At 37.3% G+C, this 27,853-nt stretch overlaps 2 protein-coding genes and 1 long non-coding RNA gene across 4 annotated transcripts; 2 read left to right on the top strand and 1 right to left on the bottom strand.

Annotated features, from left to right (window-relative positions):
* Positions 1–240: 240 nt before the first annotated feature.
* LOC108347811 (pyruvate kinase, cytosolic isozyme) lies at positions 241–3,950 on the top strand. The gene is made up of 3 exons (XM_017587240.2): positions 241–626; positions 1,884–2,345; positions 2,837–3,950. Exons 1-3 carry the CDS (start codon positions 396–398, stop codon positions 3,647–3,649), a joined length of 1,506 nt encoding a protein of 501 aa, XP_017442729.1. The 5' UTR covers positions 241–395; the 3' UTR covers positions 3,650–3,950.
* Positions 3,951–6,126: 2,176 nt separating this feature from the next.
* On the bottom strand, positions 6,127–26,927 carry LOC108346896 (uncharacterized). 2 transcript variants are annotated; one of them, XM_017585961.2, is made up of 6 exons: positions 26,573–26,927; positions 26,293–26,486; positions 24,809–25,127; positions 8,266–8,358; positions 7,791–7,895; positions 6,127–6,671 (listed from the first exon to the last, which is right to left on the bottom strand). In XM_017585961.2, the coding sequence occupies exons 1-5, from the start codon at positions 26,678–26,680 to the stop codon at positions 7,845–7,847; spliced, it is 765 nt and encodes a 254-aa protein (XP_017441450.1). In that variant the 5' UTR covers positions 26,681–26,927; the 3' UTR covers positions 6,127–6,671; positions 7,791–7,844. The 2 variants fall into 2 exon arrangements, with proteins under 2 accessions (XP_017441450.1, XP_017441458.1); XM_017585969.2 differs by lacking the exon at positions 7,791–7,895 and having other exon boundaries at positions 26,573–26,925.
* Positions 18,740–20,320, top strand: LOC128196370 (uncharacterized). Its single transcript, XR_008248626.1, has 3 exons — positions 18,740–18,915; positions 19,752–19,969; positions 20,081–20,320. It is a non-coding gene; the product is annotated as an uncharacterized LOC128196370 (long non-coding RNA).
* Positions 26,928–27,853: the final 926 nt, after the last annotated feature.

Here is a 27,853-nt window from a genome sequence, read left to right on the forward strand (position 1 = left end):
TAGATCATAACTTGTGTAAATCTGCTGCTTGTTTTCCGCTTATAGTTCGTTCGATTGTATAAGTTTTACCATCTATCAGTAAATTATTAGAAATATAAATAGAAAAAATATTAAATTTTAATGACAAAATAATTTTTTACAGTACACTTGTTATGTGACTGAAAGAAAATAGGATTGGTGGGGAAGAACATTATGTGGATGGTATTCCTATAAAAGTGTCACAATCTTAGTGTTTTAAAAAAAAAAAAAGAATAAAAAAAATTGGGTTGCAGGGAGCATAAAATACAAGAGTCGCATCTCAACCTTTCTTGTCTTGTCTACTCTTTTGCGTGTTTTGGTTGAAAAACAAAGAGAGTGGTTTTCGTTGTTTGAGAAACATAGGAACTAAAGCAGAAATGGCGACGACGGTTCAGGCAGAGAAGAGACCCAAAACGAAGATCGTGTGCACGCTGGGACCCGCATCGCGCTCCGTTCCCATGGTCGAGAAGCTTCTACGAGCCGGCATGAACGTTGCTCGCTTCAACTTCTCACATGGGTCCCACGAATACCACCAGGAAACCCTCGATAACCTCAGAGCCGCCATGGAGAACACCGGTATTCTCTGCGCCGTCATGCTCGACACCAAGGCACGAGATTTATATTTCATGATCCCTTTTGTACCCTTTTCTTTTAATTGTGATTATGTTTATATTTATATTTATATATATTCTTGTCGCCGATTTTTTTTTATATATTTTTAAATCTGAAGTTTGGTTTGATTATTGCTTATTTTCTGATTCTGATGGGAACAGGCTGTGATCGATTGCTATTGTCTTATCTGACTGTGCAGGTGTTTGTGTGTCATCTGACCGTGTATGTGTTTGTTTGTGAAAGTGAAGTGTGTGAGGAATGCTAGTATTGAGATTTGAGTGCATAATATTGCTTGAATCAAATCTAACCTTGGATTGGGTGTTCGAGAATCGAGATTATCTAACAATCAGTTGTGACCTCCCACCCATCTTCTTATATTTTTTTTTATTTGTATGTATCCATAAGGATTTAAATTGGGATTTGGATTCTATCTGGTTTGATGTTAAGAGGAGTGGTCTGATTCAATATATTGTAACCCTTTATTACAATCTTTATTTACAATAAAAACTAACTATAACTACACAAGAATAATGGGGAACATGTGAGTCTGCTTTAGTAGGTTAGTGGATATGTGATACAGTGAGTTTCATTTGGTTTTGTTCTTTTTTTTTTACTCGTAGTAATAGACATAATAAATTATTAGGATTTGTTAGGTGGTTCCTCTTCTGTTAAAAAGTAAATATGAGAGGATCCAAGTCCTTTAAATCGTGCTTGTCAGAGACTCCTCCCTACCCTACATTATTTGTAAGTTAGAAAAACCAATGCGGCTGAGACTTCGTATACCTTGAAATGCATAAGGTAATAATAAATGAGTATTTTTGAGGTCCCTATACCTCCATAATGTTTAACATTGAACAAAAAAGGGTACTCAATTTATCAATGTCTCAAATCAATGATGGTTTATGTTTTATGGCTAAAACCTTTGTCAGACTATTGTTATCATATATTGTTCCTAAAAGTGGAGTAAGACTTTAATTTCGCATAAAGATAAGCTCTTATGATTACAAGATTGACTCCTCTGAAACAAACATTGGTGCTTGTGTAAACCAGGTGGTTTTACCTAACTGAGTTGTAGCCCTTGTCCTTTTGATACATATTTCATTATTCTTGTCAAGAGGAATATTGCATGATACAATCCTTTTGATTTATATTGCGTTGGTATTGTTTTGTAGACGAGGCCAATCATTTTTAATAAAATTTCGTCCATAATCATAATTTTCTTTCATTTTATTTGACCATTAACATTGTTGTAGGGGCCTGAGATTCGAACTGGATTTCTCAAGGATGGTAAGCCTATCCAACTGAAACAAGGTAATGAGATAACCATTTCCACTGACTATAGCCTAAAGGGTGATGAAAAAATGATTTGTATGAGCTACAAAAAGTTGGCTGAGGATGTGAAGCCCGGAATGGTCATACTGTGTGCGGATGGCACCATATCATTTACAGTTTTATCGTGTGACAAAAAAATGGGTTTGGTTCAATGCCGGTGTGAGAACTCTGCCACTCTTGGTGAGAGGAAGAATGTTAATTTGCCTGGAGTGATAGTGGATCTCCCAACTTTGACAGAGAAAGACAAGGAAGATATCTTGGTCTGGGGAGTTCCCAATAAAATCGACATGATTGCTCTTTCGTTTGTTCGAAAAGGTTCTGACCTGGTGGAAGTCAGGAAAGTTCTTGGAAAACATGCTAGGAACATTATGCTCATGTCTAAGGTATTGTGTTCTCTTGATGGAAAAGGAAAGTGATTCAAGATATGAATAAAAAATATGTTAATTTTTCTAAATTAGTTGTAATATACTAATATCCTTGAGATGCCTGTTGCATCCCTCCTAATGTATGATGTATGATATCATCTGTCAAATTTGTTGGGTTCTTTAAAGAAACTAAACTACTTTATGAGCTTCTAACTACTTGCTATCTCTAATATAGTGTTACATTTAAAAGAAATGATAACAACACTTTATCTAATTCATTCCTTTTCAGCATGCAACTATTGAATGAAATCAATGTCGGTCCTAGTAAATGATGCGCTGTCACTTTTTTATTTAATGGGTCCACACTCCTTTATTTACAGGCTCTCACGTCCTTGTCTCTCAATTATATAATAAAGAGTATTTTTTAAACTAGTGTGTTACTATCATTTATCTTTATTTACTTGTTTCTGGTCACTTATTCTGACCATTACTTCAAATCTATATGACAGGTTGAAAACCAAGAAGGGGTTGCGAACTTTGATGAAATCCTTGCAAATTCAGATGCATTTATGGTGGCTCGTGGCGACCTTGGAATGGAAATTCCAATAGAGAAGATATTTCTCGCACAGAAAGTGATGATTTATAAGTGCAATATCCAAGGAAAACCTGTTGTTACCGCAACCCAGATGTTGGAGTCGATGATCAAATCTCCCAGGCCAACTCGGGCCGAAGCTACTGATGTTGCTAATGCAGTTCTGGATGGCACAGACTGTGTGATGCTCAGTGGTGAAACAGCTGCTGGAGCTTATCCAGAACTTGCTGTTCGAACTATGGCTAAAATATGTATTGAAGCAGAGAGCACCCTTGATTATGGAGATGTTTTTAAAAGGATTATGGAACACTCACCGGTACCCATGAGCCCATTGGAGAGTTTAGCTTCTTCTGCTGTTAGAACAGCCAACTCGGCTAAAGCGGTTCTTATATTGGTTTTAACTAGAGGAGGGAGTACTGCAAAATTGGTGGCTAAATACAGGCCAGGCATGCCAATTCTTTCTGTAGTTGTTCCTGAGCTCAAGACTGATACCTTTGACTGGGCATGCAGTGACGAGGCCCCTGCGAGACACAGCCTGATATTCCGTGGATTGGTTCCAGTATTGAGTGCAGCGTCTGCTAGAGCTTCTCATGCTGAAACAACTGAAGAAGCCATAGAGTTTGCCATGCAACATGCCAAGTCCAAGGGTCTCTGCCATAATGGGGATTCTATTGTGGCACTGCATCGTGTGGGAACTGCATCTGTCATCAAGATCTTGACTGTGAAATGATCACCCAATTAGGAGTTCTTCTGTTTTTTGGCGATTATTTTAGATGGTGCAAAGAGGTTTCATCACACCATTTCGAATCTACATTGGTTGCAAACTTACGTTAAAGCAATTTATTAGGATGGGTTCCCTGCTATTTTCATACCATATATTAAGGTTTCTTTGTTTCATTCGCCTTACCATCGTGGCGAGTAGCCACTTGTTTTATTTTGTTAAGATTTTGTACGAGGCTTTTGGTGAACCAAAAAACTACCCGCCTTCTGGATTTTGAATTTTGACTGTCTAAAGTTGTTTAGATTGACAAGTGTATGTGCCCTTTCTTTGTTTCATTGGCTAAGTGGGTTTTCATCCTTCATAAATCCAGCGGGATAGGTTATTCTATTTTATTTTCAACAGTTAACCCATTTCAATTACTATGGGTTGGCAGTGAACTTGTTTATAAAAAAATAATTAAAAAATAGAAATTATATGGGCAAAAGAGGTAAAATAGAAAATATACAGGAAATGACGAGAACTGTGGTCCTTGGCCTGAAGATTTGTCATTGGGAGATGGAACAGGATGTTATTTTTCACCCTTTCTCTATTCACACACTATGAAATTGAGTTTATTCTTTTGTTTCAGTAAGTTTCTCTGTCTATTTACCAGTTTTTGCTGGTGATGCAAATTTGTTGTTGAATCTGATTGATTATTTTTGGTTTCATCCCCAAGGTTTTTAAGAAAAGTTCGAGGTTATTTAGATCCTAGAAGTTATCATGAACAATTTCAATTATAAACCAAAATTTAAATTCTGAAATTATGCAAAAAGAAAAAGAAGATATTTTTAAATTCAGTTTTCACAAATAATTTCTGAAAAGTTTGTCGCAGATATGGGAAATCTATTTTTATGCTTTCTAAAAAAAATCGCACTATAATTTTATATACTATTCAATATATTTTTTAGCCTTTCCTACCCTCTATGTATGTTCTCTCAATGTGAATATGGCATGACTTGTTTGAATTTTTTTTTATCAATGAACGTGGTGTTTAATTAGTTGAAGTGCATTTAAATTATCTTTCGGAAATGTATGTTTGGTCTTTCAGCTAAATATATATTTTGCAATTAATCCTGCCTTCTATAATTTCAGTATTTATCTTAATGGAGAGTTTGTTCCTTCTATTGTGCTGCAGTTGTCTAACTTTAAACTTTAGATATTCAATATTCCGTGTAAGCACTTACAATATTTCCTTTACAAATCAATTTTGTTGATTAAATAAGACGCAAATATACTTTTCAATAAAAGTTTTTATTACCTACATTCCCACAATTTCTTTGCAACACACCCTCTAAATTTTTAAAATGATCATTTTAGCCTAAGAAAAAATAACTTTTAGATTATATATTTCGAAAATTATTTCAAACGAGCTTTTCAAAATTTTCATAACACCTAAAATATATTTCGAAACAAGCTTTTCGAGATAAGATTTCCAAAACAAATTTTGGGGAACACATATAACGCATTCCGGAACACGTTTTTCAACATCCCTACTGAGATGCATTTCAATAGAACTTTCCGAAAAATATGAAATGAGCTTTTTTCCATGTTCTCTCTTTTCTTCCTCTCTTCTTTCTCTACAGCAGCAGCGGTGATAGAAGCGGTATCAGAGATGTGGTGAAGGGTATTTTAGTCTTTTTATCTGTTAGTGTGAAGGTGCAGAAGCAATAGACGAAAATATATCATTTGAGATGCACTACTTTTTCTTATCAAATAGAACCGATTTATATGGGCAGCTTCTTTCTGCGCCTCCAAAAAAATTTATCTACAGACCCATACAAAAAAAATATTCTTACCCTTTTCGGATTAGATAATTCAAAAGTAAAATATGAATTTTGGATTGTACTGACTTTCAGATTACACAATTTAAAAATCATTTGACTTCTAAATTATATAAATATTTTAAAAAAAGGTTGTTTCAGGATTAAACAGTCTAAAAGTAATTTTTTATTTTCATATTAAAAATTTTATTTTTGATTCTTAGAAATGACTTTAAAAAAAATACATGTAGGTATAGGAGAAATTTAAAGAGATGCAGGAAGAAACTGCATTATTTATATTGAAAGGACCTCACTTTTTTTAACAGCGTAGCACTGAGATCGTGATTTTAGTAGAATAACTACAGTGGTGACCAACAACATAATCCTGCTGGCTTTTGTTGCTTGAACATATTGTTTATAGTCTTTAAACAAAGGTGGATTGAGTACAACAGTAGTACTTTAATACTCGTAGCTGAAAGCAGCTTGTCATGTGACAGAACTAATTGAAGCAATAAAAAGAAACACAGACCTTAAGTAACTATTCCATACCATAAAAAAGCAGGTAACATTTTTATTTTGGTCAATTTAAATTCTACAATTTTGGGTGTCTTTTTGAGTTCACGTTCATGATATGTTTTGCTTGACCATGATCAGTAAGCGTTGGAGAATCAACAGGCGCTCACGTGCTGCGTAATTCAATTACAATATGAATGTGAACACTAATTCATTGAAAGTATCTTGAATACTGTGTATGATGGTCTAGTTATAAAAAAAATGGAACAAAAAAAATATTTTGCTAGCATTCCCTTGGTAACTACAGATTTACTAACTGGCCCCTAATCAAATCACTGCAAAATTTAAAACAAAAAAGTAAAATAGAATCCTGGAAAAAAGATAATACATCCCAGGACCCTTGTTCACCTATAGCTATAGACGTAGCATGCAAAGCAGGAGTGCAGTGAAGCAAACTGCTTTCTTGCCCATTTGCAGATTTGTCAGCAACGTGAAACCCAAATATTTTGACACAACCAGAATGGTTTCCTTAGTTCTAGGGAAATCATGATATCATTGTCATAAGATGTACCAATCAGTGCACCTCTCCTTTCCACCAACATTCAGTCAGAACATTGCCAACAAAATTGCATATGGTACAAGACCCACCCCCACAGTGGGCACAATGTTTATGCGGATCTATTTCAAACAATTTCCCTCTTAACCAACCCATTCTCTTCCTGCAAGGACAAACACCGATCGTAACCAAGATATTTTTATATATAATACATTTACAAATAACCAGATCAAAGTTATACAGAATTTACGTAGCAAATAAATATCTCCGATTTGGTGGATCAGATGGCAGTAGACATCAAATTAAGAAGTATAAAAAAAGGAGCAAACTAAGAAGAAAATTTAAACATCAACTCCTTTCTTTGTAGGAAAACATAAGTGAGAAATATTAAGAACAAGGACTGATTCAATTATGTGTGGAGAAAAAATATATGCAGTAGCACTGGAAAATAATACTAGAGATTTGTGAAAAATACTGCTATTAATGTTATTCCCCGTTTTGGTAATGCCATCCACATAAAATAAGATAAATGCACAACAACTGGAGGATGGGCACCAATAATAGTCAGAATGACGGGCTTCAGCATAAGTCAAACTGGTAAGTGAAAAATACAAAGAGATGAGAAGATTCGGAAACCAGACTACAAACTAAGATATGGATGGAATGAGCTACAAGGAATTGCCTGTCTGTAAGGATGTTGTAATGTGCACAGATTATTTATGAACTTAGAAATAATAACCAAATATCAATTTCTTAATTATAATTGTTGTACATAATATGTAAAAGTATAGCATGCTTATGCTTATGCAAATCTATTTCTTATAAAAATAATAGACATAAAAAACCAAACAGAGCCATTGCTGACTAAATGACATTCAGTCTTTCGATCACAACTACACATTACAAGCTAGAGCTTTACATAGCCTTCCTATCAATAATAGATCATTCATTTGATCAAATTATGTCCAATTGCCCAAACAAAAGGCTCTCCCTTAACCATAATCCTTTCCAGAGAGAATTAGCAGACAACAAACTTTAATTGGCACAAGACTGCTTAAATAGTTCAAAAGAAAGCTTTAAGGATTCAAAATTCTCCTATTCAAAAGAATACTAAAAAAATATTATAACAATATAATCAAATAAATGGAACAAATATGCCATGATATAAATTGAAGTCTGCTTATAATTAGGGTCCTTGAAAATTCCAAGAAAATGAAACCTTTAAAAAAGACAACAATCAAACAAAACATTAATAAAAATAAAATTACTTCATTATAAATACCATGTGCTAAGTAGAAGCCAATCACCGAACCTTATCTCAAACCAACTAACGATCCTAAGAAATCTCCTTAAAGATGCTACTTGGAGCCCACTGGATAGGAATCTCCTAAATGGACACAATTATAAATAAAAATATCAATTGTTTCCTGTATACATACCAGGATATTTTATAGGCATTAAATCAGGATGACTGTTAAACTATTCATCTAAAAGCATCATACTGGGACCTAACCTTGCAATATTTACCAAAAACTTATTTGTGCTAAATAGATAAACACTCCAAAATGACCATTGGTGAAATTATAAAAAATCATAAATACATTCATCCATCTCCAACATTGTGTATAACACTTACCAAAGTTCATGGTAAACTGTAGTGAGCAAATTAATGAGGTGATAGAAAAACTATACAGATTGACAGTGTTGTAAAAGGACAATTGATTCAAAAAGAGTATATTAATTAAGCAGATACTTACATCCACAGCCTGATAAGATCTGCCTGCGGGTGACTTCTCAGAAACTTCAGCAAATGACGTGGACTCATTATGGATAATGTCATGATTGAGCATCTAAAACCAAATAAAATGAGACATAAAAAGCCTACTAAGGTTTACACAAATAGAGAATTAATAGATAAAAGAGTATGATGATAAAATATGAAATCAGAAATCTTCCCTATAATCAAGGTATCATTCCTAGAATTTGGATTTTAAGATCTAACTTAATTCTACAAAACCGGTCTAGAAGGTGGAAACTGTCAAAGCTTCATAAGAAGGACTACATTGGCTATATATCTCTAGTAAAATTTAGATCAAAGACACCCTCACACCTTGCACATTGAAGGTGCTGGAGGGTGTAAGGAAGGCCGATAGAAGAGACCACAATTAAGGCAGCCAGAGGTGATTGGGCACTTTCCAACACAACCCCCTCATGCCTAGGACTATGGCTTGGTACATGGCAATGCAGTACCCAACAATGGATATAGGCATATTAGAATTTAAACTTGCAACCTAACTCAAATTCAAAAAATTAGCCGCGATTATGAGCATGGTAAGGAGACTCATAAGTACTCCTGAAAAAAGAAAATGAAAATTCAAAGACAGTCTGAAAACATAAGACTATCATAGAAGCAAAATGCATCTTTGAAACATAACAGAGACTAAAATACTGACACTAAAGAGAGCCCCTCTTGTCACAAATCTTACTATGAGAAATAAAGAAGATTGGGAGAAAATATCCCTTGTGTGTTTAGACTACACATAGGGTAGTTTATTTATATTGTAAGATATGGGCCAATGCCCTTAATACAGAATAGACTAAGCCCAAATAACAGAAACACACATCTTAACATCTAACACTCCCCCTCAAGCTGGAGCATATAAATCATATGTTCCAAGCTTGTTACAAAGATAATCAATTCTAGGTCCTCGTAAGGACTTAGTGAATATGTCTGCCAACTGGTTGCTTGAGTTAACAAACTCAGTCTTGATATCTCCGGATATGATTTTTTCTCGAATGAAATGACAATCAACTTCAATGTGTTTGGTTCTCTCATGGAAGACAGGGTTAGAGCTAATATGGAGAGCAGCTTGATTATCACATATAAGTATCATGTGAGTGACATCTCCAAATTTCAATTCACTAAGCAATTGTTTAAGCCACACAAGCTCGCAAGTAGCTGATGCCATAGCTCTATATTCTGCTTCTGCACTCGACCTTGCCACAACACTTTGCTTCTTACTTTTCCAAGATATCAAGTTGCTACCAATAGAGACACAATATCCAGAAGTAGACCTCCTATCAGAAAGGGAACCAGCCCAATCAGCATCTGAATAGCAAACGATCTTTGTATCGTTGTTAGGGCCATATAGCAAACCTTTTCCAAGTGATCGTTTAATATACTTCAGTATACGAACAACTGCATCCCAATGGTCTTCACATGGGGAGTTTAGAAATTGACTCACCACACTAACTGCGAAGGAAATGTCAGGACGCGTAACAGTAAGATAGTTTAATTTACCAACTAGTCTTCTGTATCGTTCAGGATCTGAGAAAGGCTCCCCCTGATTTGGTAGGAGTTTGATGTTAGGGTCCATAGGTGTCTCAACAGATTTACAATTCATTAACCCTGTTTCCTCCAAGATGTCTAACGCATACTTCCTCTGAGATATGACAATACCATCATTGGATTGTGCTACTTCAATACCCAAAAAGTACCGGAGTTTGCCAAGATCTTTGGTTTGAAAATGATGACAAAGGTGTTGTTTCATCTGAGAGATGCCAAGATAGTCGCTTCCTGTGAGAATAATATCATCGACATACACTATTAAATAGATACATCCAGCACTCGAGTGGCGATAGAACACTGAATGATCCGCTTCACTGCGAGACATACCAAATTGTTGAACAACACAACTGAATTTACCAAACCAGGCCCGAGGAGACTGTTTTAGGCCATATAAGGATTTGCGAAGACGACATACCAATCCAGATGACTCCCCCTGAGCAACAAAGCCAGGCGGTTGCTCCATATAAATTTCTTCCTGCAAATCACCATTGAGAAAAGCATTTTTGACATCAAGTTGGTAAATAGGCCATTGTCGAAGAGCGGCCATGGCAATGAAAAGGCGAACAGAGGTCATTTTTGCCACTGGAGAAAAAGTATCACCATAATCCAAACCAAAAATCTGTGTGTAGCCTTTGGCAACCAGTCGAGCTTTCAGACGATCAATTGTGCCATCAGGACCAACCTTGATAGCATACACCCACCTGCAACCAACAACAGACTTTCCAGATGGTAATTGGACAAGCTCCCAAGTTCCACTTTCCTGTAAAGCACTTAATTCATCCATCATAGCTTGACGCCAACCAGGATGAGTTAAGGCATCACCCACAGATTTGGGAATTGACACAGAAGAAATGGATGAGAGACAAGTATAAAAAGATGGAGATAATCTGTGGTAATTAAGAACAGTATAATGGGGGGAAGGGTTACGGGTAGAGCGTATACCTTTACGGAGGGCAATAGGCAAGTCAGACTCAGTTGCTGGAGCCGGAGGAGACACATGAGGCGGCACCGGAAGTGAGTCATGAGGGAGACAATTACGGCGACTATAAACCTGAAGGGGTGGAGGTGAAGGATGATCCTGTGGTGAATGAGAGTCTAAAGAAGGAGAAGACAAAATGGGTGGAGCATCACCAGGAGGATCACAGATAAGAGCAATATCAACAGTAACAGGGAGAGGTACAGAACTAGAAGATAGATGTGAAAAGTAAAAAGAAGACTCATCAAAAGTGACATCAGCAGAGATAAAATGACGATTGAGGGAAGGGGAAAAACACTTATAGCCCTTTTGTGACCGTGGAAATCCTAAGAAGACACATTTGTGAGACCTAGGAGATAACTTATCAAGACCAGGACTAAAATCATGAACAAAACATGTAGACCCAAAAACTCGAAGAGGTAATGGATGCAGAGGGTCTTGAGGAAATAAGATAGAATGAGGGATTTTGTTATCTAGGACGGAAGATGGCATGCGGTTGATAAGATAACATGCTGTGAGAACTACATCACCCCAAAAACGTGAGGGTACTTGACCATGAATCAGAAGTGTACGAGTTGTTTCAATAAGGTGTCTATTCTTGCGCTCAGCCACCCCATTTTGTTGAGGGGTATAAGCACATGAGGTTTGGTGAAGAATGCCATGAGAAGCCATAAACTGTTTAAACGGTTGAGAAAGGTATTCACGGCCATTATCACTACGTAAATTTCGAATAGACACCCCAAACTGTGTTTTTATTTCATTGAAAAAAGATTGAAAAATAGAAAACAACTCAGAACGATTCTTCATTAAAAACAACCAAGTACATCTGGAATAGTCATCAATAAAGGTAACAAAATACTGAAAACCTAAAATGGACTTAACACGACTAGGTCCCCAAATGTCAGAATGAACCAATGAAAAGGGGGACGACGCCCGTTGTGAGACACTACGAGGAAAGGAACTACGAGTATGCTTCCCTAACTGACAAGACTCACACGACAAACTTGATAATGTGGACAACCTCGGGACAAGTTGTTGTAGTTTGGCAAGACTAGGATGACCGAACTAAGCATGAAGAAGGGATGGTGACTCCATGACTACGCCAACATGTGGAGAAGGGCGGAGATGATAAAGGCCATGAGACTCACATCCTGTGCCAATCATGTGTTTCGAACTCCGGTCCTGCAACCAAACAGAATCTTTAGTAAAGGAAATAACACAATTAAGAGTACGAGTTAAACGACTAATGGACAATAAGTTGAAGGGAGACCCAGGGACATAGAGTACATGATCAATGGATATGGATGGAAAAATATTAACAGTACCAATACCATGAGATGAGACTCTAGACCCATCAGCCATTGTTACCGAGGGTAAATTAGCCGGACATGACAAGGAAGAAAACAAGGACTTGTTACCAGTGATATGATCGGTGGCGCCTGAGTCAAGGACTCAAGGTCCAAGGGAGTGAGTTAGACCAACAAAAGGTGTACCTGTACGTGCAACAGATGCAGATGTAGTGGAACCAGAGTGCTGATGATCCTCATACCATCTGAGAAATTCGTTAAAGATTGCAGGTTTGTCTACGATATTAGATGAAGTAGGATGGTCTGCAGACGGTGATCGGGGAGGTGGATCAGAATTTGCCATTGCTACAGGTCGAGGAGGACGTCCATGGAGAGCATAACATCTATCAATCTTGTGGCCTAACTTGCCACAATGGTCACATTTTGGACGTCCTTTACTTGGCTTGCGAGACCGACTTCGATCATCACGTTGAGCAGCCATAACAGAGACGAGGGGATGTCTCAGTGACGGGTTTGCTCGGTATACGCAAAAGAGCAGAACAAGTAGAAGTAAAGTTGGGTATGACAGGAGAACCCAAAATCTGATCACGGACATGAGAAACATCATCAGAGAGTCCGTATAATGCCAACAACATGAAGAACTTTGATCGTTGTTCCAATTCTTCAGCAGGAGTGGAAGCAGGAGGTAATATATCATTAAAGTCATGAAGAAGGGCATGAATTTTACCCAAATATTCTGCCATGGGACCAGGATTACGCGGACCAATAACAGTTAATTGGTCCTGACAAACACCATAAAGACGCTGAGCGTCATTTGTGTATAACAACTTCGCTTGTGCCCATACTTCTGAACATGTCTCATAGGATCGAAACATTTGTTTCAGTGAGGAGTGAATGGTGGACTTTATAACAATGCATAATTGAGCATCAATTTTCATCCAGCGGGAAGTGTCATCTATGAGAGCAGTAGTCACATTTTGAGTAAGATGATCTAAGTACCCCTGACTCTTCAACCAAAGTTTGATGTCGGACGCCCAGGTTGCATAATTTGTGCCATCTAACTTGTCAATGGACAAGTGTACATTCACATAATTAGTATATATTGAGGGATCAGAAGATGAGCCACCAATAGAGGTGTTTGTAGACGAGGAAGACGCCATGGAGAGGGAGAAACCCTAAAAATTCAAAGTACTCCGATTGACGCAACGACCACAGATCCAGAAAGAGGGCGAGGAGGCGATCACGGCGGTGCTGATCAGCGGTGGAAAGCTCCGGCGACACGCCGGCACGTGCGGCGGCAGCGGCGACTCTTGCGGCGGCGCGTGGAGGCGCGTGAGAGGTCCGATCGCCGCGATCTTCGTACGACGGTGGTCGCCCGACCGAGACGCTTCCGATGGTGTGGTCGTTGGTCGATTCTGGAACTCCGGCGACGATGGCGGCGGCGGCGATGGCGACGGCAGCGGCGGCGACTGCGACAACAGCAGCAGTGATGGGTGCCGGAGACCGTGGAGTTGACTGGAACTATTCCTGTGCTCTGATACCATATGAGAAATAAAGAAGATTGGGAGAAAATATCCCTTGTGTATTTAGACTACACATAGGGTAGTTTATTTATATTGTAAGATATGGGTCAATGCCCTTAATACAGAATAGACTAAGCCCAAATAACAGAAACACACATCTTAACATCTAACACTTACAATAGGGAGGGAAGAAAAATATTGTTAAAGTATGGAATTTCATCACTTGGATGCATAATATTTGTAAATTTGACCACTAGTTGAGAAAAAGAATAAAAAATAATTGGTTTGACAAGGCCAATGAAAACACCAATGAGGAGAGTAGATTACATGTTAAGCCGGTGAAAAGGAGAAGAGGGACATCAATAAGAGTATTAAGGGAAGTTGTCAAGAGAGATCTTGATAGGTACCAGGAAATTGGAGCAAAAACAGAGACTGATTGTGATATGTAAAATATAAAGAAAATGATGCTAGTTATTCATAGCTTCCTATAATTAAGGTAGGTTGGTGTATTCTAGACAACTGAATGAAAACTGAATAATAATAACAAAAGTGCAATGCAGTTTTGTTGTCTTCTCTATTTCTATCCTCCTCTCTTTGTCCTCTCTATTATGTTCTTCTTCCTTTTTACCCTCTTCTTTCTCTATTTATCTGTATCCTTCTCTATCCCTACAATTCAAAAATGCAGAAAAATAGAAAGAAAGCAACAATCTGGGCAGATAGATGGTGCTCGATTCTCTCCCAAGCGCCAACCAATTCAAGCCACCTCCTAATGAGAATAGGGAGGATCTAAAATAGTTTGTAAGAAATAATTTCTTGTAATGTTGAGTTTATTTTGATTGTAAATTTTAGAAATTAGAAATTTACTTTCATGTGTAAAATAGATGCATATAAATTTTTCATTTGAACCTATCAAAAATTGGAAGACAATGAAGTGAGGACCATTTTGAAGTCATCCAAGCCCAAGGAAGCCAACTTAAATTTCAGCAGAGCAAGGGAAGTCAAAGCAAAGAAAAGTCAAGTATGGCAAGTGTGAAGGATGCATGGGAAGTGTGACATGGGAAACATGGACCAATCTAAGTCATTGATCTAAACCTGAATTGTGAATTTCAAAACTTAAATTTTCCCTCCTTGTCTAGTTCAAGTTTCATTCAAACTTCAATCCTCTGGATTCGATATTCACATTTCATGTTAGGCACAGTAGAATGTCATTTAGGATATGGTCTTAGGCTATAAATAGCCATCTCTTCTCTTTGCAAACAATCTTTTAATATATGAGAATGAAGAGAGATTTTCTAGAGCACTTCTACAGTTCTTTGAAGGAAGAGAATCATCTTTGAGTCTTACTTTAGATCTTAAGATCAAGTGGTGACTCCTTTCAACACTTATCTTAAAGCTCCTTCAAGTGGCATGGCTTCCTCCATCAATCCATACGTTCCTATCTTGCATTATTTTCTTTTATTCATCTTCTTTACCGAATTGAAAGTGTTCTATTTTCTTGAAGTTTCGTCCACCTCCTATATCTATTACTACATTCATGTTCTCTTCTCTTCTTAGAAGTAAACTTTTCACACTTGAATAATCCTATGGATTAATGCCGTGTCTAGTGGCAAGCTTCCAAGGAATTCTATTTTTATCTCTTTGTTGTGTGGTTATTTTTTTATTCTGGTGTTCATGTTATTGCTCTACTCTTATATGCAAGTTTTACACTTAAACCTATAGATTAAATTTGTGTTGAGTGGTGAACATCTTTGAGATTCATGTTGTTTGTTCTAAAATTCTCTAAGTTTAAACAAATTCAAGTGTAATATTAAATCAAGCTAAAACATAACTAGACATTCATCACGTTCCCACACTCCTTTCACCCCTCACAAATGCTCAATTTCCAGAAAAATGCATCTAATAAACCTACTTCTAATGCCGCATAGGCAGTTAGTTACTCTACCTCTCCTTAAATCTGATCAGGTCCAGCAAATCTCATATTCTGACCAAATAAAGTAACCTCCACCCCACCCCCACCCACCTTTTACTGCTACTACACTTACTCATCCTGCGGAAAAATGCATCTCATGCACCTCCAAACTGCCCATGTCACATGATCAGTTAGTTGCTCCGTCTCTATCTTTAAATCTGATTAGGTGCAATAAACCTCATGTTCTGACTAGGTATCTCCTTTCCTTGAGCATCCTCTCATTCTAATTTTTTATTAAAAAAATAAACAAGAAAAGGAACTAACTATTCCTTTTTTCCTTGACCATTTTTTTCTCTTATGCAATGAAAATTCTGAACTGTGATGCTGATAGGAACCCAGAATTTAAAAGAGACAAAAGAGTAATATTCTTTATTGTATAGAGTGTATAGAACACAAAGAATAGGAGAGCACTCTCTCCTCCAAGGGTTTCCCCTTCACAAAGAGCCAAAGCTCAATCTACAAGATTATCCAAAAGTGACTTCACACAAGAGCTCCCTGCCTTCTTATACAGGCCCCCCAACTAACTAACCAAAACTCCCAACTAATTCCTAAACTGTTTTGTTTTATTCTGCACACATTACTCATTATAACCTATTACATTATATCCTATCATTACACCCTGCTGCAAAACAACCTTGTCCTCAAGGTTGGTATAGTAATGCTTGTTCCTATGTCTCATCTTCATCATAGGAAGGAAACCCACTGGCTACTGCCCTCCACTTTAAGGTATGGAGGCTTGGGTGGTGGTCTATATGAACCCTCTCCTTGACCCGAATTGTTCATCCTAGAAGCTAAAAAGGAAAGAACTTGTTGATCTGACCATCCAATTTCTTCATCATCATCATGTTGAAGTAACTGTTTCCTCTGAATGTTGTATTGCAGCCCTGTAAAGACATATCTCTGCCATTGGTCTTCTGCTGTTTTATATGTTTGTGACAACCATATCTTGAATACTTGGATGAATTTTTCTCCCCTCAAAACAGCGGCATCTTCTACTTTATTTCCAGCCATCATAGTCACCTTGTTCCCACCATATTCTGCTTTCTTTCCTCTGTCTTCACCCTTCTTCACTGTTTTGACATACACACCACAACCTACCCCACTATCTCCCCTAGAAACAACAACTTTTGCCACTTCCTGGGCAGCAGTAAAAACAACAGCTTTTGCTATTTTCTCAGCAGCAGTAAAAACAACTTTTTCAACTTTCTCTGCAGTAGTAAAAATAGCAGTTTTTACAACTTTCTCAGCAGCAGTAAAAACAACTTTTGCAACTTTCTCAACAGCAGTCACATCAATGTCTCCATCACATTTTTCGTCATTGCCTTCCTTTCCACATATATTTTCTTCTCTCCTATCCTGCCCTCTAATTGTTGCCAAACCATCAACACTCAAAACAGCAGCTTCCGTTTCGCTTTTCTTCTCACTATTGGTTGAACTTTCTCCTCCATATGAGGGTTTCTTGGCTTTCTTGATGTCTAGCAGACTATCTTGCCCAACCTCCATACTTATCTTTGCTTCTTTCTTTCCTTTCAAGACATCTTGAAGAAATTCCTCTCTCCTTCCTATTTTTCCTCTGTTAACAGAATCTTGATCTCCATTTACAGACCCTGGACTGCCTTTTAATCCCTTTTCCTGGTTCCACATCCTTCCTTCAAGAATTTGCAAGATTTCTCTAGTTTCCTGCCGCATTTCTTGCATATTTCTTCTCAATTCTTGCATATTACTTCTCCACTCTACCAGGTTCATTTTCAATTCTGCCCTCCTCTGTTCGCTGGTCCTCCTCTCCAAGATATTTTCTCTTCCTTCCATGCTTCCACCCTTTCTTGATCACTTCTTGATCCGCAACCTTTAATCCAGCCGTCCTCTCCTAAGGGTATCTGGCAGGTCGGACCAATTGATAGGAACCCAGAATTTAAAAGAGACAAAAGAGTAATATTCTTTATTGTATAGAGTGTATAGAACACAAAGAATAGGAGAGCACTCTCTCCTCCAAGGGTTTCCCCTTCACAAAGAGCCAAAGCTCAATCTACAAGATTATCCAAAAGTGACTTCACACAAGAGCTCCCTGCCTTCTTATACAGGCCCCCCAACTAACTAACCAAAACTCCCAACTAATTCCTAAACTGTTTTGTTTTATTCTGCACACATTACTCATTATAACCTATTACATTATATCCTATCAGATGCACCGAATTGTTCTTCAGTTTTCTAGTTGGATTGACCAGTCTCATTTTTATAATCCTTCAAAATATCCACTATCTAACATATATAATGCACATGTATCACTCTACAAAAATTCTGTACTCGGTTAACTGAAAAATTCATAAAAAATGACAAAGAATAGCATAGTTAACTGAAAAATTCACACAATGACCAACAATGACACTGTACACAGTAGATTCTTGTCATATCATAAAATAAATATTAAAAATGATATTTTATGTAGTATAAAAAAGTATGCCCTGTCTACAATTTATTGACCATTGCACTGTGCAGCAAGATTCAATTCAATAGCAAATAAATCCACTGGAATAATTATATAAATAAGGAATTGATCCCTAGATTATGTGTTATTAGGAACGTTTCTATTTAATCCTGTACATATCTTTCTAATTAGAGGATATTAAATATCATCTATTTATTGCATGGATTTTTCTCAATATAAATAAAGGTATTGTCAACACACGATTTTAGCTCAATGTTTCTTTCTTTCTTTCTTATAGTTTAAAATGGTATCTAGAGTCTTCCCAAATCATATTGGCTCGGTAAAAAAATGGTTTCTAGAAGATCTTCTATTTTTTGTGAACCATTTCAAAGTCCGAATCACCATCCTGGTGCTACCTTCGGTGAAGTTTCTTGTGATCACCTTTTCCTCTAGAAAACACAAGGTTGGGATCATGCTGATCTATCCAACTATCCAAGCGCCAACTCAAGCCACCCATACCTACCTCACGTATGACCTCTCTCCTGCTCCTACCACAAGTTCCACTAGCACATGTGGTGCCCCTATAGCAGACCAACCTTCTCCCAAGTCACCTCCTCTATACGCTCATATCCCTGTTGTGACCGCCTCACTGAAGTTCTTTTGGTGATCCAATCTACTTTTCTCTTTTCTTAGGTCATTTTATTATTTCTTTTATCAAGCTTTCCAAAAAAAATGTCTTTTCAACACACACCAACCTTTGGAACAAATTCTCCATTTTTTCTAACCATATTGTTAGTATTAAGAACATGAACAAGTCTAACCATTCCACTTGGCCTTCCAAAACAGGTTATGATTAAGGTGGTTAGGCTACAAATCCCATCGTATTACAACTATTGAATCTGTTCCTACAAAACATCAAGAACAATGGATAAAACTTGATGATCAACTATGTGTTATTATTAATTCCACTATTCACACCTCACTTAAATCTATTTTCTATCCCCGTGAGACGTGTGCATCAGTTTGGATTGAGGCTCATGCCTTTTATACCAATATCACACAACGATTGTACAGTGCCAAAACCTCTTAACACCTTTCTCTGATGATTTGACGGTCATATGTGTCTTTATCTTAGCCAACTTCATGATGCCTTAAGTGATTTTAATGAGCTCCTTCCACCATCTATATATGTGAAAGAACTTGAGAACCGTAGTACATTCTTTATGACTTTGGGCTTGTATAGCTTAGAACAAGTGTATGTTGCTACCAAGAATCAGATTCTAGGATCACTCGTAAACCCTACTATGACTTTTGCATCATTTGAGCTCTCTATGTTCCTCAAAAAATGAAACACGAAGGAACATACTATGTCTACAAGTGAAAACATTGTTTTTGCATCAGAAAGTAATAACTTTAGACACTTTTACATAGGTAATTCTAAAAATAGTTCAAAATGAAAACATTGTCACCACATTGGACATACAGTTGATATATGTTGGAAGTTGCATGGGAAGCCCCCTCATTCACCCAAGATTCCCAGACATATACTACCAAGTCATTTATTGCTACTAAATTGTCGATTAATCTATCTCGAGCAACATATGAAAACTTTATCAACCGGTGTGCAATATGTCAATCAACTAGTAACACTATTTCAGTAGCACAATCATTAATTCATCTACTTGTCTCTGTAGGACTCTCCAAATGACTCTACCATGACTCAAGATGATTCTCCAATACCTCTTCAAGGATATATCAACGCTGCTCACAACCTATTATAATTCCAATATGGGATCCATCTTTGATGGATATATAGTGTACGTATATCAGTGTTGCTCAATCCTTCCCTGCTCTATCTCTCAATCAGATCTGGTATCCTCTCAAAATGCTTGGCCAATTGCTATTCAAAACGGTACATGTTCAACTAATACTCTTTCTTCTCGCTATGCAAATCTCAATTATCACTGTCTTTTCACCATACTTATATTTTTTTGTCCTCATTATATTTTATTCCTATTCCTAGGTCTTCAGATGAAGTTGTATTTGGCCTAAAGTGGCGACAAACAATTATTGATGATATGTGTGTCATTCAAAAGTAGGGGTCCTCGGGAATCAATTCCTCTTTCAGTTGGCAAATCAATTGTTAGGTGTTAGTGGTTGTAAACTCATAAAATAGGACTTGACAGTAACATTAATAGCTATAAAGCTCGGCTGGTTGTTGAAAGATATACACAAATCTATGGTCAAGATTATGTTGACATTTTCTCTCTTGTTTGCAAAACGATATTAATTAGGTTTTTCATTTGCATTGTAGTTATTGATGACTTGATCATGTTTCAACTTGACCTCAAAAATGCATTTCTACATGGTGATCTTGATGAGGGAGTCTATATGGAGTAACCTCCTAGATTTGTTACTCAAAGGGAGTCATCTATCATGGTATGATGTCTACATACATCCCTATATGGCCCAAGCAATCCCGTGTGCATGGTTTGGTTTGGGTGTTTTCATCCAATAGTCTAGAATGATACTATGAAATGATGTTGATCATTCTCTATTTTATCGTCATTCTCGCCAAGAATGTAACTATCTTTGGTATATGTGGACAACCTTGTTATTACAGGCAATGATAAGGAGAGTATTGTACAGGTAAAACAATATCTTGCTTAAAAGTTCCACACAAAAGTCTTGGACACTTGAGGTATTTCCTTGGTATAGAAGTGACAAAGTCCAAGGATGATTAGGTCATACTTCAAAGAAAACATGCTCTAGATATTCTAGAAGACATAGGGATGATAAATACTAAGCCCATGGACACACCAATAAATCCAAGCGTCAAAGTTGTATCTAAATAAGAACCTATTTTAACCCAAGGAGATACAAAAGGTTAGTTGATAAGCTAAATTACCACATTGTAACTTGTCCAAAACATTGCCTTTGCAATGAGTGTAAGTCAATTTTTAAACTCTCCTTGCCAAGACCATTGGGATTCAGTGATACAAATCCTAAAATACATTAAGAAGGATATTGGAAAAGATGTCATTTATGAAGATAAGACACACACTCAAATTGTTTGGTATTTTGATGCGGCTAAGCAAGTAGGGTCACCAATGCTCCATTTTAGGGTGTCACATTCTTGTTGAAAAAAAAGAGTTGTGGAAAAAAAGAGTTGTGGAAAGGTCTAGTTCAAAAGCAAAATACAAGAATATAGCATTAGTCACTTTGAGCTCAGATGGGTAAAACAACTCTTCAAAGAGCTTAAATTTGAAGAAAGTTCCCAAATACACCTTGTATGTGACAATCAGGTAGCATTACACATTGCCTCTAATCTTGTCTATCATGAGGACCAAACATATTGAAGTAGAATGTTATTTCATAAGGAAAAAAGGACTAGATTATGGAGACATTTCCACTAGATTTGTCAAACCTAATGAACAATTGGCTAACATATTCACCAAGTCTCTATAGGATCAAGGATAAAGGATCGGTTACATTTGCAACAAGCTGAGGACATACCATTTAAATGCTCCAGCTTGAGAAGGAGTGTTAGGTACCTGGGTTTGGAACCTAACAATAACACTCACTCGATGCAGATAAAAGAGATGAAAGAAAGAATTCTCTTATTTCACACTGTAGAATCGTCACTCTACAAAGGCTGGGTTGGGAGCATAACCTCCTTGGTTGAGAGCATAACCTCCCTCTACAGGCTAAAGACTTGACTTTACACAAAATACTCTTGATCTCCTCTACAGAGTTACAAGAACTCTATTTATAGCAGCTCTGACCCGCCCGCTCCCCCTTTACAACCGACACCCTCACATCCTTAACTGCTCAATCCTCAACCCAATCTATCCTAACATCTTAGATCCTAACATTACACCCCGCTGCAGAACAACGTTGTCCTCAAGGTTGGAATCGAAAAGCTTGGTCTCTTGGCTCCTCTTCATCATCTTGTTATCATATGAAGCGAACCCACAGGCTACTGCCCTCCAATTCAGGTTTGGAGGCTTGGGTGGTGGCAATTCCTCCTCCAATAACTTCCCTTCTTCCTAGATTCTATTAGCTTCCAGCATTCTGGTCACCTTTAAGTCGCTCTCTCCCCTCTGTCGGTGTATCAAAAATTGCAAGCCCCCTTTTCTGTTCGTTGGCCCACCTCCTCACAGAATCCATTCTTCTCTCTCGGGCATTGATTCTTCCATCCACTCTTCCCTCCGAAGCCTTCATTCCTTCTTCCATCACGCTTCTCTCCCACTGATACATCCCTCCTAGACCGTTCAGTTCTTGTCGTCCTCTTCCGTTTGGGTCCGGCAATCCTCTCCCATGACCGTTCGGTTCCTTCAGTCCTCTCGAGTTTGCAGCCTGTAGTCCTAGCCCGTTTGGTTCCGGCCATCCTATCACGTTCGGCTCGCGTAGTCCTCTTCCGTTTGGTTCTAGCAATCCTATACCGTTCGGTTCTAGCAGTCCTCTCCCGTTAGGTTCCGGCCGTCCTTTCACGTTCGGATCCAGCAGTCCTCGACCGTTCGGTTCCGACAGTTCCTCACGTTCGGTTTCGGTCATCCTCTCACATTCGGATCCAACAGTCCTATGTCGTTTGAGTCCTGCAGTCCTCTCAGGTTCGCCTCCTGTAGTCTTAGCCCGTTCAGTTCCAGCAATTCTCTCACATTCGATGCTGGGACGTATTCTTCCGCGGTTCCTGATTGCTTATTGGCCGCCACCCTTTCAAAGATGGTACCCCCGTTCCATTCTCCAAATCTCACCACCATTGCCCCCTTCAAACCTTCCCAAGAACGATTCTTGGCTTTCTCCTTCCAGGCTCTGAACCAGTAGCCAGCGCTCCCCTCCATACTAATGTCAGTTAGGCACACATTTTCCTCCTCTGCCACACCTTGTAACTCGAAGAACTTCTCTGCCTTAGAGACCCACCCCAACGGATCAAACCCTTCGAAAGTGGGTAGTTCTGTCCTTTTTCCCCACTTAGGTTGGGCGTCTCTTCGGTCTTCATCCAGTTCCTCCTCCGAGCATTCCCTTCTCCTTCTTTGATTCTCGTTAACAGAATGTTGATCTTCATCTACAGACCTTGGACTACCTTATAATCCCTTTTCCTGGTTCCACACCCTTCCTCCAAGAACTCGCAATAGTTCTCTGGTTTCCTGCCGCATTTCTTGCATATTACTTCTCCATTCTGCTAGCTCCCTTTTTTGTTCGTTGATCCTCCTTTCCCAAGAATTGTCTCTTCCTTCCATGCTTCCCCCCTTTCTTGATCACTTCTTGATTCGTTCTTGACCCCTTCTTGATCCGGCACCCCTCTCCTAAGGATATCCGGCAGCTTCTAGAAACGGCAGGTCGGACCAATTTGTTAGGTACCTGGGTTTGGAACTTGTTAGATGTTAAGATGTGTGTTTTTATCCTCACCTTACAAGCCGGTTTTGTGGGGTTGAGTTAGGCTTAAAAGCCCACTACTAATAGAACCTAACAATAACACTCACTCAATACAGTTAAAAGAGATGAAAGAAAGAATTCTCTTATTCACACTATAGAATCGTCACTCTACAAAGGATGGGTTGGGAGCATAACCTCCCTGGTTGAGAGCATAACCTCCCCCTACAGGCTAAAGACCTGACTTTACACAAAATACTCTCAATCCCCTCTACAGAGTTACAAGAGCTCTATTTATAGCAGCTCTGACCCGCCTGCTCCCCCTTTACAATCGACACCCTCACACCCTTAACCATTCAGTTCTTAACCCAATATATCCTAACATCCTAGATCCTAACAGGGAGTGTTATAATTATGAAATAAAAGAACTGATCCTATATAATCAACAATATCTATATTATATTTTATTATCAGGAACGTTTTTTATCTATTCCCGTATCATATCTTTATTATGTATTAATTTTGTTAGAAGTGGACTTTAAGCCTAACTCAACCCCACAAAACCGGCTTGTAAGGTGAGGTTTGCACCCACTTATAAACTATGAATTGGCCTTATCTCTAGTCGATGTGGGACTTCCAACACACCCCCTCACGCCGAGGTATACACATCTCAAGCATGGAATTAGACATTTTTAATGGGTGGTCCGATAGCAGGTGGAACAATATGCCCAGCAAACAACAAATATCGCTAGGATAGACTCTAACCATGGCTCTGACACCAACTTGAGACTGAAAAGAAATAATTCTTGAGGGCTTGATTGATCCCTCTCATAATCTTTTATTTATAAAAATAAATTGATATAAGAGTACATGATAATTAGGGTAACCCTAGATACAATATAATCATGATAATTAAAGTAACCCTATACATAATATAATCCTGATAAATAAGGTAATTCTAGACACAATATAATCATGATAAATAGGGTAACCCTAGACACAATATAATCATGATAAATAAGGTAACCCTCCACAATATATTCATGATAAATAAGGTAACCCTAGACACAGTATAATCATGATAAATAGGGTAACCCTTGACACAATATAATGATGATAAATAGAATAAATATCCTAACAATTTTTATTCTCTATGTGAATAAAGCATCCATGTTGTCTAAAAACATATGGTTTCAGCTCAATGTTTCTCTCATTCCTAGAGCTGCTAACAAGTTAGGGTCCTGGTGGACTAGTGAATAATAAAGCTTATCTGTAAGATAAATATTGGGGCAGACAAAATTGCACAACAAAGTTTCTAATTGATACCAACTGAAAAGTAATCATGACATATGGTTTTGGGCAAACTTTAGCCTACCCCACTTGGATATTTGTTTTCTTGACCATCTTCAAATAGGGATGAGAAGTATGCTGGATCATATATAGAACCTCCAAGTATCTCATTGGAATTTGAGCATTGCCTTGCTATTGCAGGTGTCACGGGACTCAAAAAACTACCCCTCAAATCAGCATCTGCTGCTCGAGAAATTGTGTCCACATAGGAAGCACCCAACCTGTAAATTTGAATCCATAACAACGAGGATGATAGCCTCACTGTAAAACCAACACTTTGCATAACCAGTGTAACTTTCACTGAAAATATGAAAAATGCTGTGTAATCTTGAGTAGAAATGTTCCTGCAAACACACATAATGTTCTTCATCAGATATGAATGGAAAACACAGTCATGATCACTTGTCTGACTCTTACAAACATAGAAAATTGGTTTGCCTGAATCTCTTCACTGCATATGGCAGCAACTTTATTTTGTTAAATTGACAAAAAAAAATACTAAATGTAGGATGCACACTGTTAAAATTAGAGTTTAGGTAAAATGTGAGGGAAGAGAGAATAAAGCGATTAAACAATACTCTACTAGATTAATATGGTGTGTTAAATATTAATTGTATGTTTCTATTTATACTAATAATTATGCCTTACCAGCCAAAACTCACAAATAAATCAACAAATGTGAAAAAATCCGGAGTTAACTGTGAAGATTGCTTCCTCAATTAGATGACAAATTAATTCCACGTATATATTATAAGATGCTGCAAACATATTCTCAAGACATTTTAAGATACTCCATAATAAAGTAAACATCCATATATTCTAATATTTCCCCTCAAATTAAAGTTTACTGAGCTTTAACCTTGTTACAAATAAACAAATTAAAAATGACAATAAGCTTGTTGCATACAGTGACCTCCATGAAACGTGGATGGAATATTAACTAAAGGATGCAGAAGAGTTTGAAGATTTTAAATGACCATCAGCGAAGAGAATTGGTCACAATATTTGCATAATAAGGAAGAAAACATTTCATCGGAAATTTGTTCAGTGGAAATTCCCTAGAAAGCAACTATACACTATGGGAAGTAAAATCTTTTTATGTTCAAGAACATAAACAAAACAAAAAACAAAAAAAAAAAAAAACATAAAAAAAACTCAACAAACTAGGAAATTATAATCGGGAATAAAATCTAGGGAGCAATAAGAAACAAATTATTCTAGTAACAATGCAAGTGGTTTCAAATTCAGCTTTAACAAGAAGATCACTCATATGCGTATCTCATCCTTACTAGAGAGGGTTAGCATTATAGGTTAACATAGATGATCAACGCAAAACTCCAGTTACAAAAGAAACTGCATGCCAATTTTGTCCCAATCCATATTTGCACTTTATCTATAACCTCAGGTCACGTAATAATAAAATAAAGACAATGAATGTCACGGTCAATGCCTCATCCTAAGGGGCAAGAATCATCGGCCAGCGAAATAAAATATATTCACTGAACGCACCAAATTTCTCGAGCGAAAAGAATAAACCAACAAACGTCAAGCAATATGGTACAGAAGAGAAGAAAGGCGTAGGTGCGGCCAAGGCTCTGACTGCTACTCTCAATTGCGACCAAAGCAAACAACGCAACTACCAGATTTACGAGCGACACACCATTGTAGGATGCTCCCAGCGATCCAACCAACGCGCACCCAATCTAGTATTTCCAAAATGGCCAAAAAAATTCAATTAATGACAACAATGCGCAAGTAACTCGTTAAATAAGAGAGGCTCGGTTGGAACCTGAAGGTAAATGAGGATGACAGCAAAGGACTGGAGCCTATCGTAGTCGCGAATCCATGGCTGTAATCGATCTCGCAAATTCAAACACGATGAACAACAAAGCATCATAAAAGACTATCACCAATTTAGCTTTCAATCTAAATCAATCGGAGCAAAAGCGTGTAATGCATCATCCCCTTCCTCCTCAACCACTGCGATGGTGCTGCTGTGCGTATGGCGTCGTTCTTCACACTCTCTCGTTTTGCATTTTCGGTTTTGTTTTGTATCCTTGCTGGCATGTAGCGAACAGTGCTTTGGGGGCAATTACAACTTATATTGTGTCCTCTTTTCTCTCCACCCCTGTAACCAACTTTCTTTTTCTTTTTTATTTTTTCTCTCTGCTCCAAGTCCATCTTTTTTATTTTATTCCTCTTTGTCTTCCCTACACAGTTGTTTTTTAACTGCTTCTCTACTTTTACCTTACTATATTCTAAAGGACTTTTATTTTCAATTTTACACTGAAAACAGATAGATATGTGCCTGGGAGAATTAACCCATATATCAGGCATTTAATTGTATATCGAAGGCTCATGGTAGATGCTTTTTAAGATGTAATAATAAGGAGGATATCACAGGTACCATCATTCTTAATAAAAAAAATCACTAATATTAGTAGAGACCTTATACGTACGTAAAAATAAACATTTTCCTCTCATTATCATTTATTAGATATATAGAATGGAACAATTTAGTTATACAAAATTTAGACACGAAGGTTTTGTTTTATTATTTTACAGCATATGAGAGTAGAATATAGATTTCATCTTAGTGAATTATCCGAAAATAATAAACTAAAAATTAGAAGAAAAATATAATTATAAATATTTGGTTTAATTCACTGATTTTTTATTAATTAAAATATTGGTAATTAATATTAGAAATCAATTTAGAATTTAATTCACAAATCAATTATAATTTTGATTATTTTATATATTAATAATTTTTAGTTTATAGATTAATTTCTATATTAGTCATTATACTGATTAATTGTTTTTTGTTGTTAAAATTTGTTGCTATTTAATAATTTTATTGTAATATGTATATGTATCTACTCAATGTAAGAATTCTTTATCAAATAAAGACGGGTTATGATAATACGAATATAAACAAATTTATTTGTCATCTCTAATCAACAATAAAATTTGACACTCAAGAACGACAATTTCGTCTCAAAGACTCCTCAACAAATTATGATAAGAACATTTAGTGTCCACTATGAAATTCGAATAAAGCATTCTCTAG

This window comes from Vigna angularis, chromosome 1 (assembly GCF_016808095.1).
Source record: "Vigna angularis cultivar LongXiaoDou No.4 chromosome 1, ASM1680809v1, whole genome shotgun sequence".
In the NCBI taxonomy this organism is placed as follows: Eukaryota; Viridiplantae; Streptophyta; class Magnoliopsida; order Fabales; family Fabaceae; genus Vigna; species Vigna angularis.